This window comes from Aspergillus caelatus, assembly GCF_009193585.1.
Source record: "Aspergillus caelatus strain CBS 763.97 unplaced genomic scaffold BDV27scaffold_165, whole genome shotgun sequence".
Classification (NCBI taxonomy): Eukaryota; Fungi; Ascomycota; class Eurotiomycetes; order Eurotiales; family Aspergillaceae; genus Aspergillus; species Aspergillus caelatus.
The window spans coordinates 53,406-70,314 of NW_022475428.1; the positions used below are offsets into that span (position 1 = coordinate 53,406).

Sequence of the window (16,909 nt, forward strand, 5' to 3'; positions counted from 1 at the left end):
TAGCTAGAGTCTAGACGAGCCGTTTCCCGAGGATCCACTCGTCCCCAGAGGACGTCTAAATGAGGGGCATGGAACGATAGGACAAAATCGGATGGCGTAGCGAGATTTCATTCCTTTCGCCTGGAAGACTTACCTTCCTGGTCTGTCTACCTTGTATCCCGCTTGAATATCTGCTGAACACCACCGATGAATTGGACAATATACAAGGACAAAAAAGGAAGAAAAGACTTCTGCAACGGCCAGTTATGGCGCGTCTGTGTCTACGAGAATTATGGACACAGCGATATGGGTTGAAGGGACCCGCCGAGTATGCAATGGAATGAATTCGTTCATAAATTAATACCCTTGAGAGACGCATATCGTCTTCTACGCACCTGATATGACTGGCTGCATTAGGAAATTATCATACGCCAGCTCCTCCGCAGTTGGTCGCTCCTCAGGTAATCATCGAAGTATTCTCTAGAGAAACTGTCACTTTCTTATTTCCAGTGATTGTTCCGGTAAGTTTGTGACACCTGTCCATTTGCCTGTAAAGCAAGGATCAACGTTATATCATTAGGAGAATGCTAAATGAAACAAGAAAGCAATACTGAAACGTGCTTATATTCGGCTCTAACTGTTAACTTCGTCGGAGTCCCAAAGAGGAAAGCCTTCGCAGTACGGGTGGGTCAAATGTTGATGGATTTTGCCGTCCAAGTGAGTCACAGAGGCCAGTATGATTGGTCCCTGAGTACATTCATCAAAGCTGCCCAACCTGCTTTACGCGTCTATCGGAGTAGACCTGCGCCGAGACATAGTGTACAGATCCAAAACTCCCATATAAGATGATGTATTTTCTCATCTATGGCCCTCTTGAGAGTGCCAGCTTAGCTTATCTTCACCAGCCGATCTTACGGAATGGCTCACCCAACTGCCAATGTCACAGTTACTGCAACCCATGTGGTCAACAGTAAACATCCAATTTTCCTACAAGATCCTTTCATCCTGGGACCCTTTGATCAACTTCTCCATTTCGGTATTCCCGTCAGTGCTGTCTGGATCTACGAATCCTCCTCCTCATCAGCTGGCCTAATTCCAATTGAAAGACTCCGCAATGCTATCAGCCGGCTCCTCGATTATTACCCCCACCTGACAGGCCGATTGCGTATCGACCCAAATACCGACGTTCGTTCCATAACCAGGCTTAGCAGTGGGGTCCATTTACTTGAAGCCTACTGCGACGCACCACTCCGGTCATTCGCCACAGCCTCAGGGAGAGAACTTAGCATCTTCGATTTTCCCAACGTGGGCAACGTGCTGCTGGCACCATGGGATACATCTCTTGAAGGAACACAGCGGGATCCGGTCTTTACTATCCAGCGGACAGAGTTTGCCTGTGCCTCTGTGGCAATTGGCATCAGACTCTCCCATGTCCTTGCCTCGGCTGGCGGCTTTCTGCGCTTGTATCAGGACCTGGCGGCCATTTATCGAGCGACGACGATGACCTTTTCAGCCATCGAAGGGCAGCTTGACTTTGAATTAGCATCGCCCCCAGACATAACGCCATTCATGGTCACTCCAATGCTGCATATGCGTGCTGACGAGCAGAAAAAGGCATTGGCTGAACAGCCACCGGCATATTCTTTGCGCGACAGGGATGCAAATGCCGAAACACATGCTCAAAACGAAGCCCGCTCAAAAAAGCAAAATGCAGGAATGGATCCGATTGTTGGACGCACTCTGCGATTCTCGCCTGCAGCGATAGCAACCCTCAAAGGCCGTACGGTCGATCGAACCTTAGGCAGTAGAGACACCCCCAGCAACGCTCGAGAGCCTTCCGCCTTCACCGCGCTGTCCGCTCACCTCTGGCAGCGCACGCATCGTGCGCGCCTGGCGCTTGGGGCTCCTCCCACCTCCAATTCTACCTCCGAGGATGTCCTGTCCAGGTCGGTGTTCGGTACCAATGTAAACTTCATCCCCCACCTTGGCCTACCGGAGCGCTTATTCGGTAACACCATTCTCACCCCCTACGTGGAATTAGAGTCAACAAAGCTATCCCACGCGCCCCTCTGGGAGATTTCGAAGATTATCAGCGGCCTGGTCCATCACGTCTCCGAGGATGAAGTACGTCAAATCGGGAGCTGGGTCGCAGCCCAGCCGAAAAAGTCACGCATCCAGCTTGACTTTCCAGTCATGCCCACCTCGTTCATCGCAAGTGGGTGGCATCGCTTTCCTTTATACTCAGGTACTGAATTCGATGTTGCTCCTGCCTTGGCCAGCCCGGTCTTCATGGATGCTATGTTTGATGGTATGGTATACTTTCTTGAAGCCAAGGCTCAGGATGGTGGTGTTGATGCCATAATTTCGCTGAGGTCATCGATTTGGGGGTATCTTGATCAGGATAAAGAGTTCATCACAAACTGGGATAGGGCAGGCTAACAGATCATGTGTATCTGCTAGAGAAACCCCATTTTAGGTGGAATTTATGTCTGGTATCTTGACACATAGCTTGAAATCGGGTTCGAGGTGATTTTCTAAGGGGTGAGGGAGATATTCCTAAGGCTCGGCGGAAGGATCGACATGGTATGATGTCTTCCTACATCAGTAATGGAGAATAATTGCGTCTGGAAACAAGGGCGGCTTTGTAACCTTCAGTTGTCATCAATGAGTGTCGTAGCGATCGGAATCGGCCGTTCATTTGCCGAGCACAAACGACCGAACGACCGAACCTCCGATATAACTTCTACTTGTCATCTTAACACCCTCATTTACTTACAATTTCGTATACTTATTTCCTATAACAATAATAATACAACTTTCAGTGAAACTATGGAAACCGGAAATACCTCAGACCATATCTCCGAGGACGCAAGGATCCTCCGTCGCTACAACGTCTCACGGTCCTGTATCCGCTGCCACCAGCGAAAGGTGCGCTGCGACAAGTCTCACCCATGTACTACATGCACACGGTCGAATGTTACCTGTCGCTATCCAGGATCAGAAAAGACCAAGCGCCGAGCTCCGAATGTAAACCTGAATGAGGTGGCAGCCCGGTTGGCGCGCTTGGAAAGGACCGTCTCAGCGATAGTGGATGGAGATGAAGATGTTACGGTTCCAAGTTCATCACTGTCTAAAGGCTTAGGGCCAGTTTCTACGGATCGGACTGCTGTGGGTCAACGGGTCCAGGAACCTCATGCACCGAGAGAGGGTTTCTTGGTGACTTCTGGCCCTTCGACGAGATATATTAATGAGTCATTTTTGTCGCATGTTCTGGAAAAGGTTTGTTGATGTGCTGTGTCGTGGTGTGCACGTTGCTGACTGATGGTTAGGAAAAAGAGCTTCAAACGGCTATAGAGTCTCCACTTAGTGCCAGTGGAGGTTCTACTGTATTCTCTCCTCTACGCGCAGAGGGGTTATTGTTAAACCCGCAGCACACGGTATCAGATGTGGCAGAGTTATACCCGTCTCGATGGGAGGCAACGCAGCTATGGCAGGTTTATTTGAACAACGTGAATCCACTCATGAGGGTTCTACACATTCCGACGCTACTACCGAAACTATACAATGCCATTAACTCTCCATGTGATGTACCGGCCGATCTAAGCGCACTTCTATTCGCAATTTACTTCGCGGCAACCACGAGCTTGCTATCTATCAATGAGGGCGATTTCTTGGGCGGCCAGAAACATGAGGTGCTGCAGAAATATCAACGAGGATTGGAAGTCTCACTGTACAATTCTTCGTTTTTCGATTCGCCGACTATAACCTCTCTACAGGCTATGGCTATCTATGTTGTAAGGGTTTTTCCATATTAGACGAGATATATGCCTGGGCTAACTCTTCTAGCGATGTCGCCGATTCCATAGTAGTGGTCGCTCGAACTGGGTTTTGAACGGTATGACAATATACGCGGCTCAATCAATCGGGCTCCATCGCGACGGAAGTAATTTCAATATCTCGGTTCTGGAATGTGAGCTGCGACGTCGCCTGTGGTGGTATATTATAACCGCTGATAAGCGAGTGGCTGAAGATCATGGGCTCGTCGGAGGCTTTGAAACCATCTCTAATACCAAGCTGCCATTGAACCTTGACGACAGCGACCTTAGTCCCCAGTTGAAGACTCTGCCATCGCCGAAGGAAACGTGGACGGAGATGACCATGTTCTTGATTACCGCAGAGGCGAGTAAGATATTTGCGCGCATCCACCGGGTTTCGTTACAATCACAACATGGTAGAGATGTGCATGATGAATCCCGGAAGCTCGTGGCCGACTTTGACGCTCGCTTGAGGAAAACATATCTGAGATATTGCGATCGGAACGTTCCAGTCCAGAAAGCTACGTTCTTGTTGGGTCGGATACTCCTATGTAAAGCAAAGGCTCTGGTGCATATCCAGTCGCTCAATGGTCTGAGTGCTGAGCAATCTGCAAACCACATTAATGAGGAGACTCTCTCCTATGCATGCGAGGGTCTGGAATGCGGGTCGGAGATGCTAACGGACGAAGTACTGAAGAGCTACAGCTGGCTGTCCTCCACCTTCACTCCGTACCATTTGCTCACGTATGCCCTGTGGCATTTATGTATCTGTCCTAATACCCCTGGTGTTGAGCGAGCCTGGAACGCCGTCCATGCATGCTTCAACTTAACAGAGCGCAATGCAGGATGGCGGGAGTCTGATCCCCATTGGGCCGTTCTATGTCGACTTCGACAGAAGGCATTGACGATCCGACGATCTTGTTTAGGCACGAAGCCAGGAGAGGATCTACCTGGTCTCGATTCCTTGGATCAAGCAGGACTGCCTGATACTGGCCCTGGTATCGACATTGGGGATACCTCGATGCCCTGGGATCTTGATCCTCTTGCATTCTTTGATTGGGCCTCCTTTGCTCCGACGTTCTAGTGACGCGTATGATGGGCTGTATCTGATGATTCACACTGTGCCAGATGCCATAATGCTAGGCGATGACCGTTCCTGCACGCCGGACACATCAGGAGAGCCTTTCCCTTCTGAAATAGGCTTGGTGAAGAAAGAATCGGATATCTATTCCATAAAACCAATCCTAATGCATCCTTTCCAATAGATCGGCATAGCTATTCAAAGCGCGACCCATCAAATTGACCAACTCCCAAATATAATCCGCAGTAAACAGTCGAGCCCAGAGCCGGGTAACAATCGCACTGAGGCGGGTATTATTGGCCAGGAGCCATTCCCGGGATACCCCATGTCGAGCCTCCATTACCATCTCGATAACAAACTCCAAAAGCTTGCTTTCCTGTTCAGTCAAACTAGGGTTGGGGCTTGCGACCGTGGCTTCTTCGAGCCATTTGGCGAGTAGAACGGCACATTCTAATGAGCACAATGCATACTGGAGCGACCATGAGTGCACCTGCGTCTGAGCGACATAGTTGATTCCTAATTTGATCGGTGTACTTAAAGCGTGAGCGCAATGCAATGCCGCTCGAGTTAACCGATCGTTGCGCTTGACACTAAGATTCTCTTTCAGGGACCGGGCGATCTCCTCCGGGTTCCAGGTTTGGAGCCGTCGGGCGGAACTGAAATCCGCGTTCAACCGGATATAGGCTAATCGGAGGAGGGCAGCGGATGTGAACGATAACGGACCATGTGGGTTAAAGGGGTCAATGGATGCCTCCCGATTGCGCTCCCAGCATTGGCACCAATGTTCTAGTGCGAGTTCTAAAGAGGTCACTTCGGATGGAGAAAGGGAGTTTCCGTTGAAGCCAGGCAGCCGACGGGATTTCTGGATAAGCCAGATACTCTGGATGATTGCGTGGATGAGTACGTAGCCACCTAAGGAGGAAAAACTCTCCAGTCGCCCTTTTATGTCCGGGTTATGCGTGAAGAGCGAGGCAAGAGCATCTTGTAATTTTGGTTCGCCTTGGCTCTGACTCCTTTCCTCCATCCATTGGCTAGCGGTTGTGGCTTGCCATTCCACTTCGGTGCATGGGAGGTCAAGCGTACACTCCTCGGTGAGCATCATAGGTGGTAAATCGAAGACAATAGTCTGAATGTTGAAGTAGCAAAATACGATAAGTCGCGTTCGCTTTGTTTCTTCGCTCCGAACCCAACTCTCCCATGATCCGTCTTGCGCAGGAAGGTCATTGAGTCCTCCCTGTCTGAGCAGCGTTTCCATGTAGCTCCGCATGTACAATGATTCCTCATAAGGCGGATCATGCTCATGCCAGGAGGATACAGATACTAACATCAGGAGTGCTTGTAGCGTCTCTAGAAGATCCTGATCTCGGGCTGCCGGTGACTGCGCTGATTGCCGGTTTGGGTTAATACCGCTGTTAGGCTCTACCCATTGGAACTCTCTCCGGATGTGTTCAAGCGTCACAGCCTTGGCGACTTGGTAGAGGGCAGTGCTCGTTTCTGGCTCTCGACAATACCGAGCGCCCAGACTGGCCATGGATAGAATCAAGTGCAATGACTTAGAGTCAAGGTCGAGGGTGGGGACATGTATAATGGGGTAGTGTTCGTGGTACCCGGTGAGGTAACCGGTCAGGCAGCGTGAGAGGGCATGCCGAGACGGGACGTATGGGTTTGGGATGACGTTCAAGTAATCAGATAGAAGAACACCAATACGCTCTCTACATTGCGTCGTCATGGAAAGCGAAGTTGGAGGTTGCCGTGCTTTGTATGTCGTCGGAGATTCTTCAGTTTGAAGTGAGGGTATCTGCGTGCCGTGCCGCGGTAAAATGGAGCTTGAAGGAGTTTCGGCACTTTCGGCCGGGTTCTCCTTCTGTGGCTGGTCATAGACAGGGGGTGTATCGAAGTGAAAAGGCGGAAACAATGGAAGGGGTTGATAACTAGGGGAATACGGGTGGCTGGGTAGGGGAATGCTGTCGAGGAACGACGTGAAGTCCTCCCCATCATATGCAGTAGACGGACCAAATCCACTAAATGGCTCGCTGAATCCAGAGGACTCGGCTGTCGGCGTTGCTTGCGCTGAGAAAGGCGCTGGCCCTCCGGATAGAAGGCTATGATTCCCTTGACCCGTGGAATCCACCGAATGAGTCGTTACGGCAGATGCCAGCATGTTCAGCCCATTGAACATCTGGTGGGAGGATGGAGGCGGAGTGGTGGCATCCTGGCCCACACCTGATGTAGGGGAGCTGTGCGATAAGCGTTCGTGACGAGCCAAAAGATCTCTGCTCATAGTGAGTATGTATGATTAAAATCCCTAGGGGGTACAATCATATGTCACATACTTGCGTGTAAATGATTTTGGACATTTGTCGCAGACATACGGCTTCTCTTTCGTGTCTAGTCGCGATTATTAATCGAGGAATTCGGCCGAACACACAAAGGGAGAAGTAGCTTACGCGAACGATCATGGCGTTGGAGATGTTCTAAGCGGGCGAACGACCTATCGCATCTTTGACACTGGTACGATTTGGTAGGTTTACCCATGGTCAACCTGGCGAGGGGAATGATGGCGCAGTGACGGCGGATGAATACATTCTCTCTATGCCAAGAGGATTTGCGGCAGGAAATCCGAGGATATGAGAAGGCGATAAGATTCGGACCCTGAGTAATTCCGGCCTCGGCCTCGGAAACAGATCTGTATGCCGATGGTTCGTGGACTACCTAATTCGAGCCCTATTTATATTTGTTCTTTAGTTTCAGCTTCACTTACTTGTCGAATTCCTATTTCCTTTTTACTAGACTTTACAGATGAGGAGAACTATTCTATAACCACCGAAGTAGGCAACAATTGCTGATTGTTCTCATCTGATACTAACTTTGCATTATATATATCTTCCATTAAATATTATGTTAATTATATACAACATCCCACACAGCTCTCGTTTTCACGTTTAGATCCTAGATCTCACCTCTCACCGGGGTCCTAAAAAGCCACCCAACGTCCACTTCAGTGTAGCCCACAATTCCTTCCCAAAGAAGGGCAGCATATCAGGGTTGAGATCCGAAAGAAGCACATCCTTCTTTGTGCAAGATCCCGGATGGGAGACCTCCTTTCCGTCCAGGCGATCGGCGATCCATCCCATAGCATTGGCAGATCCAGTGACCCATAAGCTACCATGTCCACCGACCAGATCCCGGATGTATTCAATAGTGGCGCCATCGCTGCAGTAGGTGTCGACCAGCTCATCGGTGTCTGCTCCGGGGCTGATCTCATCATGAACCGGCTTGTAGATGTACATGGGCATTTTTGGAGTCCCGTGGACACCCATCTGTCCGGCGAGGCGCATAACATCCTGAGGGGCGGCCTCGTTGAAAGAATCCTTGCCGTTCACAAAGAATGAATAGACATCCTTGAGGAACCCCTGAGTAGACTCGCCGATCAGGCAGCTGCTGGCAATTTTCTGGAAGTCCGCTCGCTTCTCGGGAACAAGAGACCGGTCAAGCCACTCGGAGACATTAGGATAGGCCTTGGAAAGACCGTCAATAGAGCCGAAGGCAAGTCCAGCGAATGGGCCACCGGTGACTCTTTGGAGAGTAGAGCTCAGATTGGCGATGTTGCCTCCTGCGGCAGCACCAGCAAAATTCAGCTCCGGTGCGTAGGTTGGCTGCAACTCTGCTGCGTAGTTGACGGCGATCGAACCTCCAGAGTATCCCCACATGGCGTAGCGAGCGTCCTTTGACAGACCGAGTTTGGGGGCTTCAATTAGAGCTCCACGAACACCGTCCAAAGTCGCTTGACCGGAGATCACACCGGCCGAAAAGTGGGCGTTCACGCCTTCATAATCCGTGGTCACGACCCACCATCCTTGGTTCAGGGAGGCAGCCAACTATTATTTTGGAAAGTTGTCAGTCACGCTGAGTACGATGGCCAAAGCTTGAACCTTTTTTTAGCTTACAAATGCGGTATCGGTCGATAGAGTGCTGTTAGCAGAGAGAATTCCGGCAAGGCCAGAATCCGAATCTGGCTGGAGGGTATAGGAGGGCTCGCAAGCTGGGTTGGAAGAGTCGTAGTATAGCGCGTACGCAAGGAGCTTTGACGGATCCGCATTACGGGGTTTAACCAAAGTGTTCACTGCGGCGATTGGGTTCCCCAAACTGTCCGTGGTCCGGAACAGATACTGATGCACAGATTCAACCGACACCTCCACCGGGAGGGGGAGGAAGGGTGACAACTGGCTGGATAACTGGCGAGAACGGATCGTCTGGCCCGGCGCGTAGGAGTCAATATTAGCTGGCTGGTCATACCACGGGTCCTCCGTTGGCAGAAGAGGTTTGGCTGTCACTGCAGACCAGATATCGGCCGCGACGAGGGTGAACAGGGGGAGCCAGCGCATGATGTCTTTGGCTTATTGGTAAGGAATTGATCGCAGTGATGGTCGTGGGTTTGACGGCATCTTCTGCTCTTATTTATAATGGGCCGTGGAGCAACACGTTAGTAGCCGTTGCGATCCAAGGTTGGCCCGAGTGACTGATAAGGAAATATTCAGCTGAGGAAATAACTTGAGTATATCCATGTGAGACATGCAATCGTGGTTGATCATTCAATTGATCCACCGTGTCGGTGTGTCCTAGTGCACCCGAATGGCTGCACGGATTACTCCGTAGCTTCTGACCGGCTTGACGCTCCACTTGGTGCATGCATTATTTGAACTTAGCAGAATTTGTTGTTTCTGCAAAACCTTCGGAGGCTATTCAATTGTAATGATCAACCATACAACGATGGGAAACATTGTTATCGAAAATGAATTTTGTAGACTTCCAGGGAGATGTTGAGTGAGCGCCATCATTTTTACTGGTAGTGTTTTGGAAGAATTAAGACCGCCCAAGAAAAGCCTACCGGCGGATCTCAGGAACGCCTGATCTCTAGCGGTCCCACTCTGCACACAAATCAATAAATCAGGGTCGTATTCTGGACGGCTAAAAATAAGGATCGACGCAATATAAAATTCATCTGTTCCCGACTCGGTACGCATTTCTAATCAGTTCGGGTATCGGATGTTCAGGATACTAGCATATAACTCAGTTGAGTATTAACTCCGAGGCAGAAACTCCCACGATACTACGCCATCCTATATGCAAGGATCTCGGCGTGTCTAACATACCAAGCTCAACGCTGAGCCGATCTTTTATCTGTAATGGAAAGGACCAAAATCTACTTGAGAGACAGCACCCCCTCCCAAAAAAAAGAAATTAAATATTTATATAAGGAGAGCGAAAAAAAAAAAGATAAAAAAGAAAAAGAATAAACTAAGCACATGTGCTAAGTAGCTACTTAACTGTGAATGACTAGAATAAGGGTGAATTAGGGTTCTTCAGGGCCGCGTAAAGCGTGACCTATTTCCATGGTAAGCCACGTGGGGCCAGGGGCAAAAAAGGTACTATGCATATGATTATGCATAGAATAGTGTATACTATAGCCTGGGTAGAGGTCCCTGGATTTACTTAGCGGCCGTTAAATCCGCCTGTATTTCCGATAGTCATTTTGGTGGGGATGTCATGGCTTCCGCGGTGGTTATTTTACAATGCATCTCCGAGACAATCCTGAAAAACATTTCAAAAAGGCATTGTGTCGTTTGTTGCATGATATTGTATAGTAATAGATTGCCTGATCAAGCTACAGGGTTACATTTGCCCCCAATATGCTGAAGAGTACTAACTTACACTAGGGAGCTATAGTAGACGTTATTATGCAGGCTATTAGTGTACCTTCACAGTGTACAACTCGAACACAACCGCTCCTTATCTGCAGCTACTGCGAAAAGATGAGGTAAATGAAACTGTATAGGGAGTTCTTTAAAAAAGGCCTTGCATGATTCTAGGGTCTCCTCACTTAGTAAATCACTAGTTGGAGAGCTGGCGCCATGAACTTCGCTCGTGAGGAGAAGTGCGCTTGGTATGGGTACATTCTCATGGAACGTCACACGTACTATGCGCTACTGTGGGTCGGTCTTCTTCGCGATAGCCTGACAAAAACGCCCACACTTCGACCGTTGCTAGCATTTCGGTTTCAATGATGATCTTATTTGCAAAGGTCATAAGATGGGTGTGCTTCGCATAGCCCATTCTAACGATTGCGCCTGTAGCATAACGCTGATATATTCCATGATTTTGAATAGACAGTATTCGATTAAATAATATTCTATTTACGAACCCTTTTGTTAACATACTCAACATGACTGGGCTTGGTCTGCTATAGCTCTTAGCTGCCAAAAGAAAGAGAATGACTTTTATGAACTCCCACTCGCTACCACACGTGATTTTATTGAATACTCAATCTCTTTTTAATTCTGTAATTCCTGAGCTTCTTGTATGATAAGCGGCCATCCATCTCTAGACATGTTGCTCTAGCCCTTCGTGTTGCTAAGGGTCTTGTTTGTTACCCGAGGACTACGTATCTTTGCTTCCATGGAATCCATAGTATGTATTATCCGCATTGTGTCTTTTACAAGGATGTTAACAGTGTTTGCGTTTGTGCTGGGGAGAGCTATCTTAGTGACGAGGGTTTCGGCATTTTATAGGATTTATCTAGGATGACGATTAAATTGCAGAGAAAAGAAATTCTTCTTCGGTGATATGGGTAACATGGCCCCAAATTGGCCCTTCAATATGCTTACTATAGGCAGTTTTCAGAGGGCTAAAATGTCCGACCTGAAGGGATTCGGGGATATCATTGCAGTGTTATGTTGATTATTGGTTTTATGTGTACAAATAATTTAAGTACGTTATAAATAGTCTGTTGTCAAGCTCTCAAGATATTGAACATCTAACCTGATACTCGTTGTTCATCCTTCTTGCCAGAGCTATATCAGGAATAACATTTGGAGCAAGATTTTCCGACCAATCCATTATGTCGCGAGAGTTCTCTGGGTCTGAATAGTGAAGTGTCTTCTGGAGGTTTTGGTCCTGAGTGACCCAGAAAACCTTCCACCAATCTCGACCAGTGGTCCACCAACCAGTGGTGTAATCAACCCGCATCCCAGCACTAGCTTGTCCTGGCTCAATGATACCCCGCATGTCGCTATTTTTGTACTGATCACTATACTTACGCGCCAAACTAACCGCATAAATTGGTCTGGAGGTGCCGTTGCGTACGGACGCATAGGCCTGGCGGTCAGTCATAGTTGCAACAATTCGAAAGGCACACGTTGAGGGATGGTGTAAGATGATGGGTAGGAGAGGTAAAGATGGGTCAAACTTGGATACGTCTGCGAGATAGTTCGAGATGGATAACTTGAGAGCACCTAAAGGCCGGATCTTTCCTCCAATTAATGCCCTTTCCTCTCGTCACCGGTTGGAAGTCTGTCTAGCTGGCGTAGTCGAAAAAGTCGAATGGGTCGATGGCGAAGCTGACATTATTCCACGTCCACTGATAGGATCCAATAAGATTACTTAAATATGCCTACTCTGCAGCACTCTACTACGAGGTGTACATATACGAATAAAATATGTGAAGGGGACTTTGGTGGTGAGCTGAACATCTCTCAGATGGCCCAATATCTACTATAGCAAAAGTGGGGCAGTGGGATGCTGGTGCTTCTTTACACACCGGTACTTGGGTATAAGATCTGTGCCTATACAGAAATTACAGAGAATCTAGCCACAGTATAGTGTATATGTGTGTAAAATATAAACACTTAAATTATGACCAAACTTGAGCATCAAAGTCTTATTCAGTATACCCACACATCAGCTTTGATTTCCGAAAAGGGAGCGGTCCGCGCGGATCGTAGATTGCCTTCCTTTACGGGATTAGCTTGAATCGCCAACACAAGATCACGATGTTTGGTCTGTTTGTCATCCATGGTTTGTCCTGTTTGACTGGGGGGACATCCGTTTTGTTCTGCCGACCGGATAAACGCAAATGAGGAGAGGAGGACAGGAAGAAAGATCCCCACCTGGTCAATCAATCATCATGAAGCCCAAGTGACAGTCTCAAAGCATGAGGGGCTCTCCGCTTCGACTGTCCCTTTGGAATCCATTGACTCAGAACTCAACAACAACCCAACGACTTGCAAATAGAACAAACTCCAGGTATGTCTCATTCTAGTACTCTGTACATCTTGTACAGACATCCTCTGCCTCGGAGGATACACTCACTGATACTGACAACGATCCCCAGATTCTCGACAATCTCCCCATTGAAAATGCGTCTGCCCTACGCCCCCTCCGAGCCCCCCGCATCCGACCCCGACGCGGCAGACATCTACGCTCGGATTGCAGCCCGTCGCAACCCCCGCCCTCTCATCCCGCTCGATCTATCTCTGCTGCATTCGCCCCCTGTTGCTGATGGCTGGAACAGCTTCCTGGGTGCCATCCGGACACGCACCATCATCGACCAAGGACTCCTAGAACTCGCCGTCTCTCGTGTGGCAGTCTTGACCGGGGCAGTCTACGAATGGAATGCTCATGCCCCCCTGGCCTTGAAGGGCGGAATCCAAGCGCCAGAGCTACAGGCCGTGCGCACCCTCCCCTCCACCGCTGTCGGAGAAGCCGCAGAGCTATTGAAAGCCAAGGAGGCCTTGGCACAAAGCGCCTTGACTCCCAAGCAAAAGGCGATCGTGCAGTATGCGGACGAGATGACCCAGACGGTCAAGGTCCAGGATTCGACTTTTGCGCAATTGCAGACAGAGGGTTTCTCGGATCGTGAGATTGTCGAATTGACGACCGGTATTGCGGGATATAACTGTGTTAGCCGGGTGTTGGTTGCTTTGGATGTTGGGGAGAACAATGCCAGGGAGATGAAGAGTGTGGACGAGTTGGTTGCCAACCTATAGCGGTTGTTGTCCATTTATTGTGCTAGTTGTCCGATACGACGTATAATGAATTCTACCTAAGTGTTGCATTGTGCTGGACTTATACACTAGGTTAAGCCATTTGTAATTTCTACAAGCGTGACGGTTTGTCAAGCAGTAATCTGTGAGATTGATTCATGATGAAATCTGCTGGCAGCTGCTCTACAACTGAAACCATCCGCTTTACCTATCAAAATGTCAAAGTTCCCACGCCCAACCAAATACCTAGTGTAGAGTGATTGCCTTCGCCTTCGGACGTCCATCGCATTCAAAAGTCGCAAACAAAGTATTTCTATCCACAGCAGCAATACCCGGCCAGTGGCTAGTATGAGGACAGATAACCGTCGGTCTGGTCCATTGAATCTGGCCATTCTGCGGCGGACCAGCGAAGACGACCTTGATAGAGGCATTATTCGTCCACGACACTTCATTGTGGTCCTCATCCGTCATGAAGATAACCGCCAGCGATCCATCACCGAAGGAGGCAATCTGGGGAGCACCCGCATTGTGACCCTGAGGAGGGACATACACGCGATGACGCCAGCCCCAAGTCTGACCATCGTCGTAGGAGATAAGCGCTTCCAAGTTGAAAGTGCCAAACGAGGTAGTCTCAAAAATCATCACCAGCGCCTCGCGACCGTTATCCCAAGTTGGTGCGATGCCGTTCATCCCATCACGCAACAAATCACAGTCCCCATGCAGACACCGCGGTTGAGTCCACGTGGCGCCGCCGTCGAATGATTGCACCATCATCGTGCACTGGTTGTTATGCGCAAATTCCATCGAGTACGTCAACTGGACCTCGCCCTGTCTGCCCAACCGCATAAAGGGTTCCCAGATACCGTTTGGCGCGCCCTTCTCTGCCGCCTGCGACAGGAAGTGCCAGGTCCGGCCGGCATCCGTCGACCGACAGACCGTGATCCGGAAATGCGTTGGGCCGTTGGGTCCCAGGTCGTGATTGCGGAATGCGCCCAGCACAGTGCCCGGTGCGACCTCTAGAAGAAACACATTGTCGACGTCTCCCTCACCGCGGCTGACTTCTCCCCAACCCTCGAAGGTCCGACCGCCGTCGGTACTTCTCGATACGGCGAGCACGCGTGTCTTCCCCTGGAAGTGGGTGAACGAGGCAAGTAACGATCCATCACCCAGTCTGGCGAGACGGGGGTATGTACCATGTCTGTCTGGGTGAAGGTCTCGGTCTCCTTCTTCAATGTGCCGGTTTCCAGGCAGCTGGCCTGGGTAACCCTGCTGTGGGGGCGGTTGGTAGTGCTGGTATTGTTGTGGAGGCTGGCCCTGTCCGTGTCCTTGTTGGTTATCGTCTAACCCGAAGGTCTTGAGGATTTTCTGGCCAAAATTTCCTGGCATTCTGTTCGGTTTTTTCTGTTCGTCCGGCGAAAAGAGTTATCAGAGAGTGTGTTCTGAGAAGTGGCTTGTGAGGGGGATTGTTTGGATATAAAGAGGGGCAAACTCTAGCCACTTGTTCACCGATACTTCAGCTCGTTATCGAAGTGATTGACATGGATGACGTCATCCAAGCCCCGTTGAAACACGGCTGCCTGGTTGCCTCATTGCTGATCTCAATGATGTTATGGATGGATACTGGAAATCACAATTTCGAGGGGTAGAGGTGAGAATATATGGTATGGGGAAGGTGGTAAGGGCTGGATAAGGTCAGTGAGGGATATCTGGGGTTAGGGCTAAGATTGCCTAATGCGGTAGTGTTAATTGGCCACTGCGCCAACCAACAGCTTGTGGTCGGAACTTTAAGTGCATTAAAAACCAGGACTGAATCTGGACAGCAGTGAAAGGGACGCGCTTGTACCATGTAGTAGCTCTCCACTTCTTAGATCCCTGGAGAACCACTATGTCGCGGCCGGCGCTCGGAGCTCTAGTTTTGTTGATATCATGTGGCAGGCTTTGTGGCGAACGACATGCTCCAGGGGGGTATGGAGTTGCAATGGCTCCAGAATAGACCATACTGTAGTAGCAGTTGACAGTCACGGTATTCTCGAATGACTGGTTGATCGTACATGGCCCTAATGCAGCTGTCCATGCATGTATATTTCAAATCAGTCTGAGGCACTACTGCATGACGTCGTCGGGCCAACGATGCACTAGCATAATACTCTCCCTTAGAGACATCCTTCAATCGTGACTATTCAACTTTGATAAAGTAAGGTCGATGTCAATGACCACTAGGGCTTCATAGACCACAAACACTTCGTCAAATAATTAGATAAAACTACGGGTGACTCCACAACACAAGGCGTGGTGGTAAACCTGGATTTATAAAACGATTCCTGTTGAGGCTGGTGCACGAGGCGTGACAACCAAGCAAAACTAAGGGTGTAAACTGGCTTGGCTAGGAACTACATTAATATAGCTTCGTATCTACCTCTCCTTCCCCGTCACTTCGGCTCTACACCGAAGACACAAATAACTCTGGCCACACCCAGCACCTTATTCTAGTTCAATCCCTTGACAGCCTCTTGCAAAGTACCAACAGCCTCACGCTTATTCATCCTACCATCGCACCAGGCCTAAGGGTTGTCACAGTTGATGCAGCAACGCTTCTCCGGTCCGAAGAAAGCTTCCTCCTCTGTCTCGACTGCCTCGCGGCTGTCCTTGGATCCACGCCTGCCGTAGGGATTATGGCAGTTGATGCAGCACCGTTAGCTGATCCATGCTAGCTATATGATCACGATGTCAGCAGCTTGTTTGGTATTTCTCCTCTGTTGAATATGGGCACATATATAGAGATAGGTATGAGGGTTGGGCTATGGTTGGGATATGGCATGTTATAGGAAGCTTGTCATTCAAGTGTACTAACCTCGTTATTGCTCGTGCCAGCGGCGAGAGATGTAGGGTTCCTGGTCCCGACGGGGCTAGCAAAGCTAGGAAGCACCAGAAGTGAGCAGAGAATGCAGATAGTACAAAAGCGCATGGTGAAGGCAGAGTCAACTTTTGGGAAAGAGAAATGAGAAAAAAGAAGTTCAATACAAGACCGGGATTTGAAGGTGTTGAGAAGAATTACCGTTATAATATCACCACCTAGCCGGGAACCCAGACCAGTTTATATGCACTTCTATTGTCAGATATATCTTCCCCGAGGTCGGTACAACCTCCAACAACGGCTTCCGCCTGTATCCACTTGAAAGAACCCTGATTCTATCCAGCACTATACAACGACC

General features: G+C 49.3%; 7 protein-coding genes across 7 annotated transcripts; 3 read left to right on the forward strand and 4 right to left on the reverse strand.

The window, feature by feature from the left end:
- Window positions 1-897: 897 nt before the first annotated feature.
- On the forward strand, window positions 898-2,628 carry BDV27DRAFT_166737 (transferase; the record flags this gene model as incomplete). The annotated part of the gene is made up of 1 exon (XM_032074269.1): window positions 898-2,628. One exon carries the CDS (start codon window positions 898-900, stop codon window positions 2,416-2,418), a length of 1,521 nt encoding a protein of 506 aa, XP_031924762.1. The 3' UTR covers window positions 2,419-2,628.
- Window positions 2,629-3,500: 872 nt separating this feature from the next.
- Window positions 3,501-4,958, forward strand: BDV27DRAFT_166740 (fungal specific transcription factor domain-containing protein; the record flags this gene model as incomplete). The annotated part of the gene is made up of 2 exons (XM_032074270.1): window positions 3,501-3,773; window positions 3,826-4,958. 2 exons carry the CDS (start codon window positions 3,501-3,503, stop codon window positions 4,876-4,878), a joined length of 1,326 nt encoding a protein of 441 aa, XP_031924763.1. The 3' UTR covers window positions 4,879-4,958.
- BDV27DRAFT_166744 (transcription factor domain-containing protein) lies at window positions 4,959-7,448 on the reverse strand. The gene is made up of 3 exons (XM_032074271.1): window positions 7,323-7,448; window positions 7,209-7,263; window positions 4,959-7,148 (listed from the first exon to the last, which is right to left on the reverse strand). The coding sequence occupies exons 1-3, from the start codon at window positions 7,408-7,410 to the stop codon at window positions 5,039-5,041; spliced, it is 2,253 nt and encodes a 750-aa protein (XP_031924764.1). The 5' UTR covers window positions 7,411-7,448; the 3' UTR covers window positions 4,959-5,038.
- A 390-nt stretch (window positions 7,449-7,838) lies between these two features.
- Window positions 7,839-9,315, reverse strand: BDV27DRAFT_166747 (secretory lipase-domain-containing protein; the record flags this gene model as incomplete). The annotated part of the gene is made up of 2 exons (XM_032074272.1): window positions 8,823-9,315; window positions 7,839-8,753 (listed from the first exon to the last, which is right to left on the reverse strand). Exons 1-2 carry the CDS (start codon window positions 9,258-9,260, stop codon window positions 7,839-7,841), a joined length of 1,353 nt encoding a protein of 450 aa, XP_031924765.1. The 5' UTR covers window positions 9,261-9,315.
- A 2,358-nt stretch (window positions 9,316-11,673) lies between these two features.
- BDV27DRAFT_160490 (uncharacterized protein) lies at window positions 11,674-12,045 on the reverse strand (the record flags this gene model as incomplete). Its single annotated transcript, XM_032073046.1, has 1 exon — window positions 11,674-12,045. One exon carries the CDS (start codon window positions 12,043-12,045, stop codon window positions 11,674-11,676), a length of 372 nt encoding a protein of 123 aa, XP_031924766.1.
- A 790-nt stretch (window positions 12,046-12,835) lies between these two features.
- Window positions 12,836-13,822, forward strand: BDV27DRAFT_26234 (carboxymuconolactone decarboxylase family protein). The gene is made up of 2 exons (XM_032076157.1): window positions 12,836-12,957; window positions 13,046-13,822. The coding sequence occupies exons 1-2, from the start codon at window positions 12,866-12,868 to the stop codon at window positions 13,698-13,700; spliced, it is 747 nt and encodes a 248-aa protein (XP_031924767.1). The 5' UTR covers window positions 12,836-12,865; the 3' UTR covers window positions 13,701-13,822.
- On the reverse strand, window positions 13,763-15,266 carry BDV27DRAFT_132686 (sialidase family protein). The gene has a single exon (XM_032067932.1). It carries the CDS (start codon window positions 15,081-15,083, stop codon window positions 13,944-13,946), a length of 1,140 nt encoding a protein of 379 aa, XP_031924768.1. The 5' UTR covers window positions 15,084-15,266; the 3' UTR covers window positions 13,763-13,943.
- Window positions 15,267-16,909: the final 1,643 nt, after the last annotated feature.

Bases quoted from the DNA above. Each gene is read 5' to 3' on its own strand.
- BDV27DRAFT_166744 (XM_032074271.1), bottom strand. From the start codon at position 7,410: ATGGGTAAACCTACCAAATCGTACCAGTGTCAAAGATGCGATAGGTCG. The intron at 7,264-7,322 runs GTAAGCTACTTC...AATCGCGACTAG, and splicing joins CCAACGCCATGATCGTTCGC to ACACGAAAGAGAAGCCGTAT. The intron at 7,149-7,208 runs GTATGTGACATA...CACTATGAGCAG, and splicing joins CCAAAATCATTTACACGCAA to AGATCTTTTGGCTCGTCACG.
- BDV27DRAFT_26234 (XM_032076157.1), top strand. From the start codon at position 12,866: ATGAGGGGCTCTCCGCTTCGACTGTCCCTTTGGAATCCATTGACTCAG. The intron at 12,958-13,045 runs GTATGTCTCATT...AACGATCCCCAG, and splicing joins GCAAATAGAACAAACTCCAG to ATTCTCGACAATCTCCCCAT.
- BDV27DRAFT_132686 (XM_032067932.1), bottom strand. From the start codon at position 15,083: ATGCCAGGAAATTTTGGCCAGAAAATCCTCAAGACCTTCGGGTTAGAC.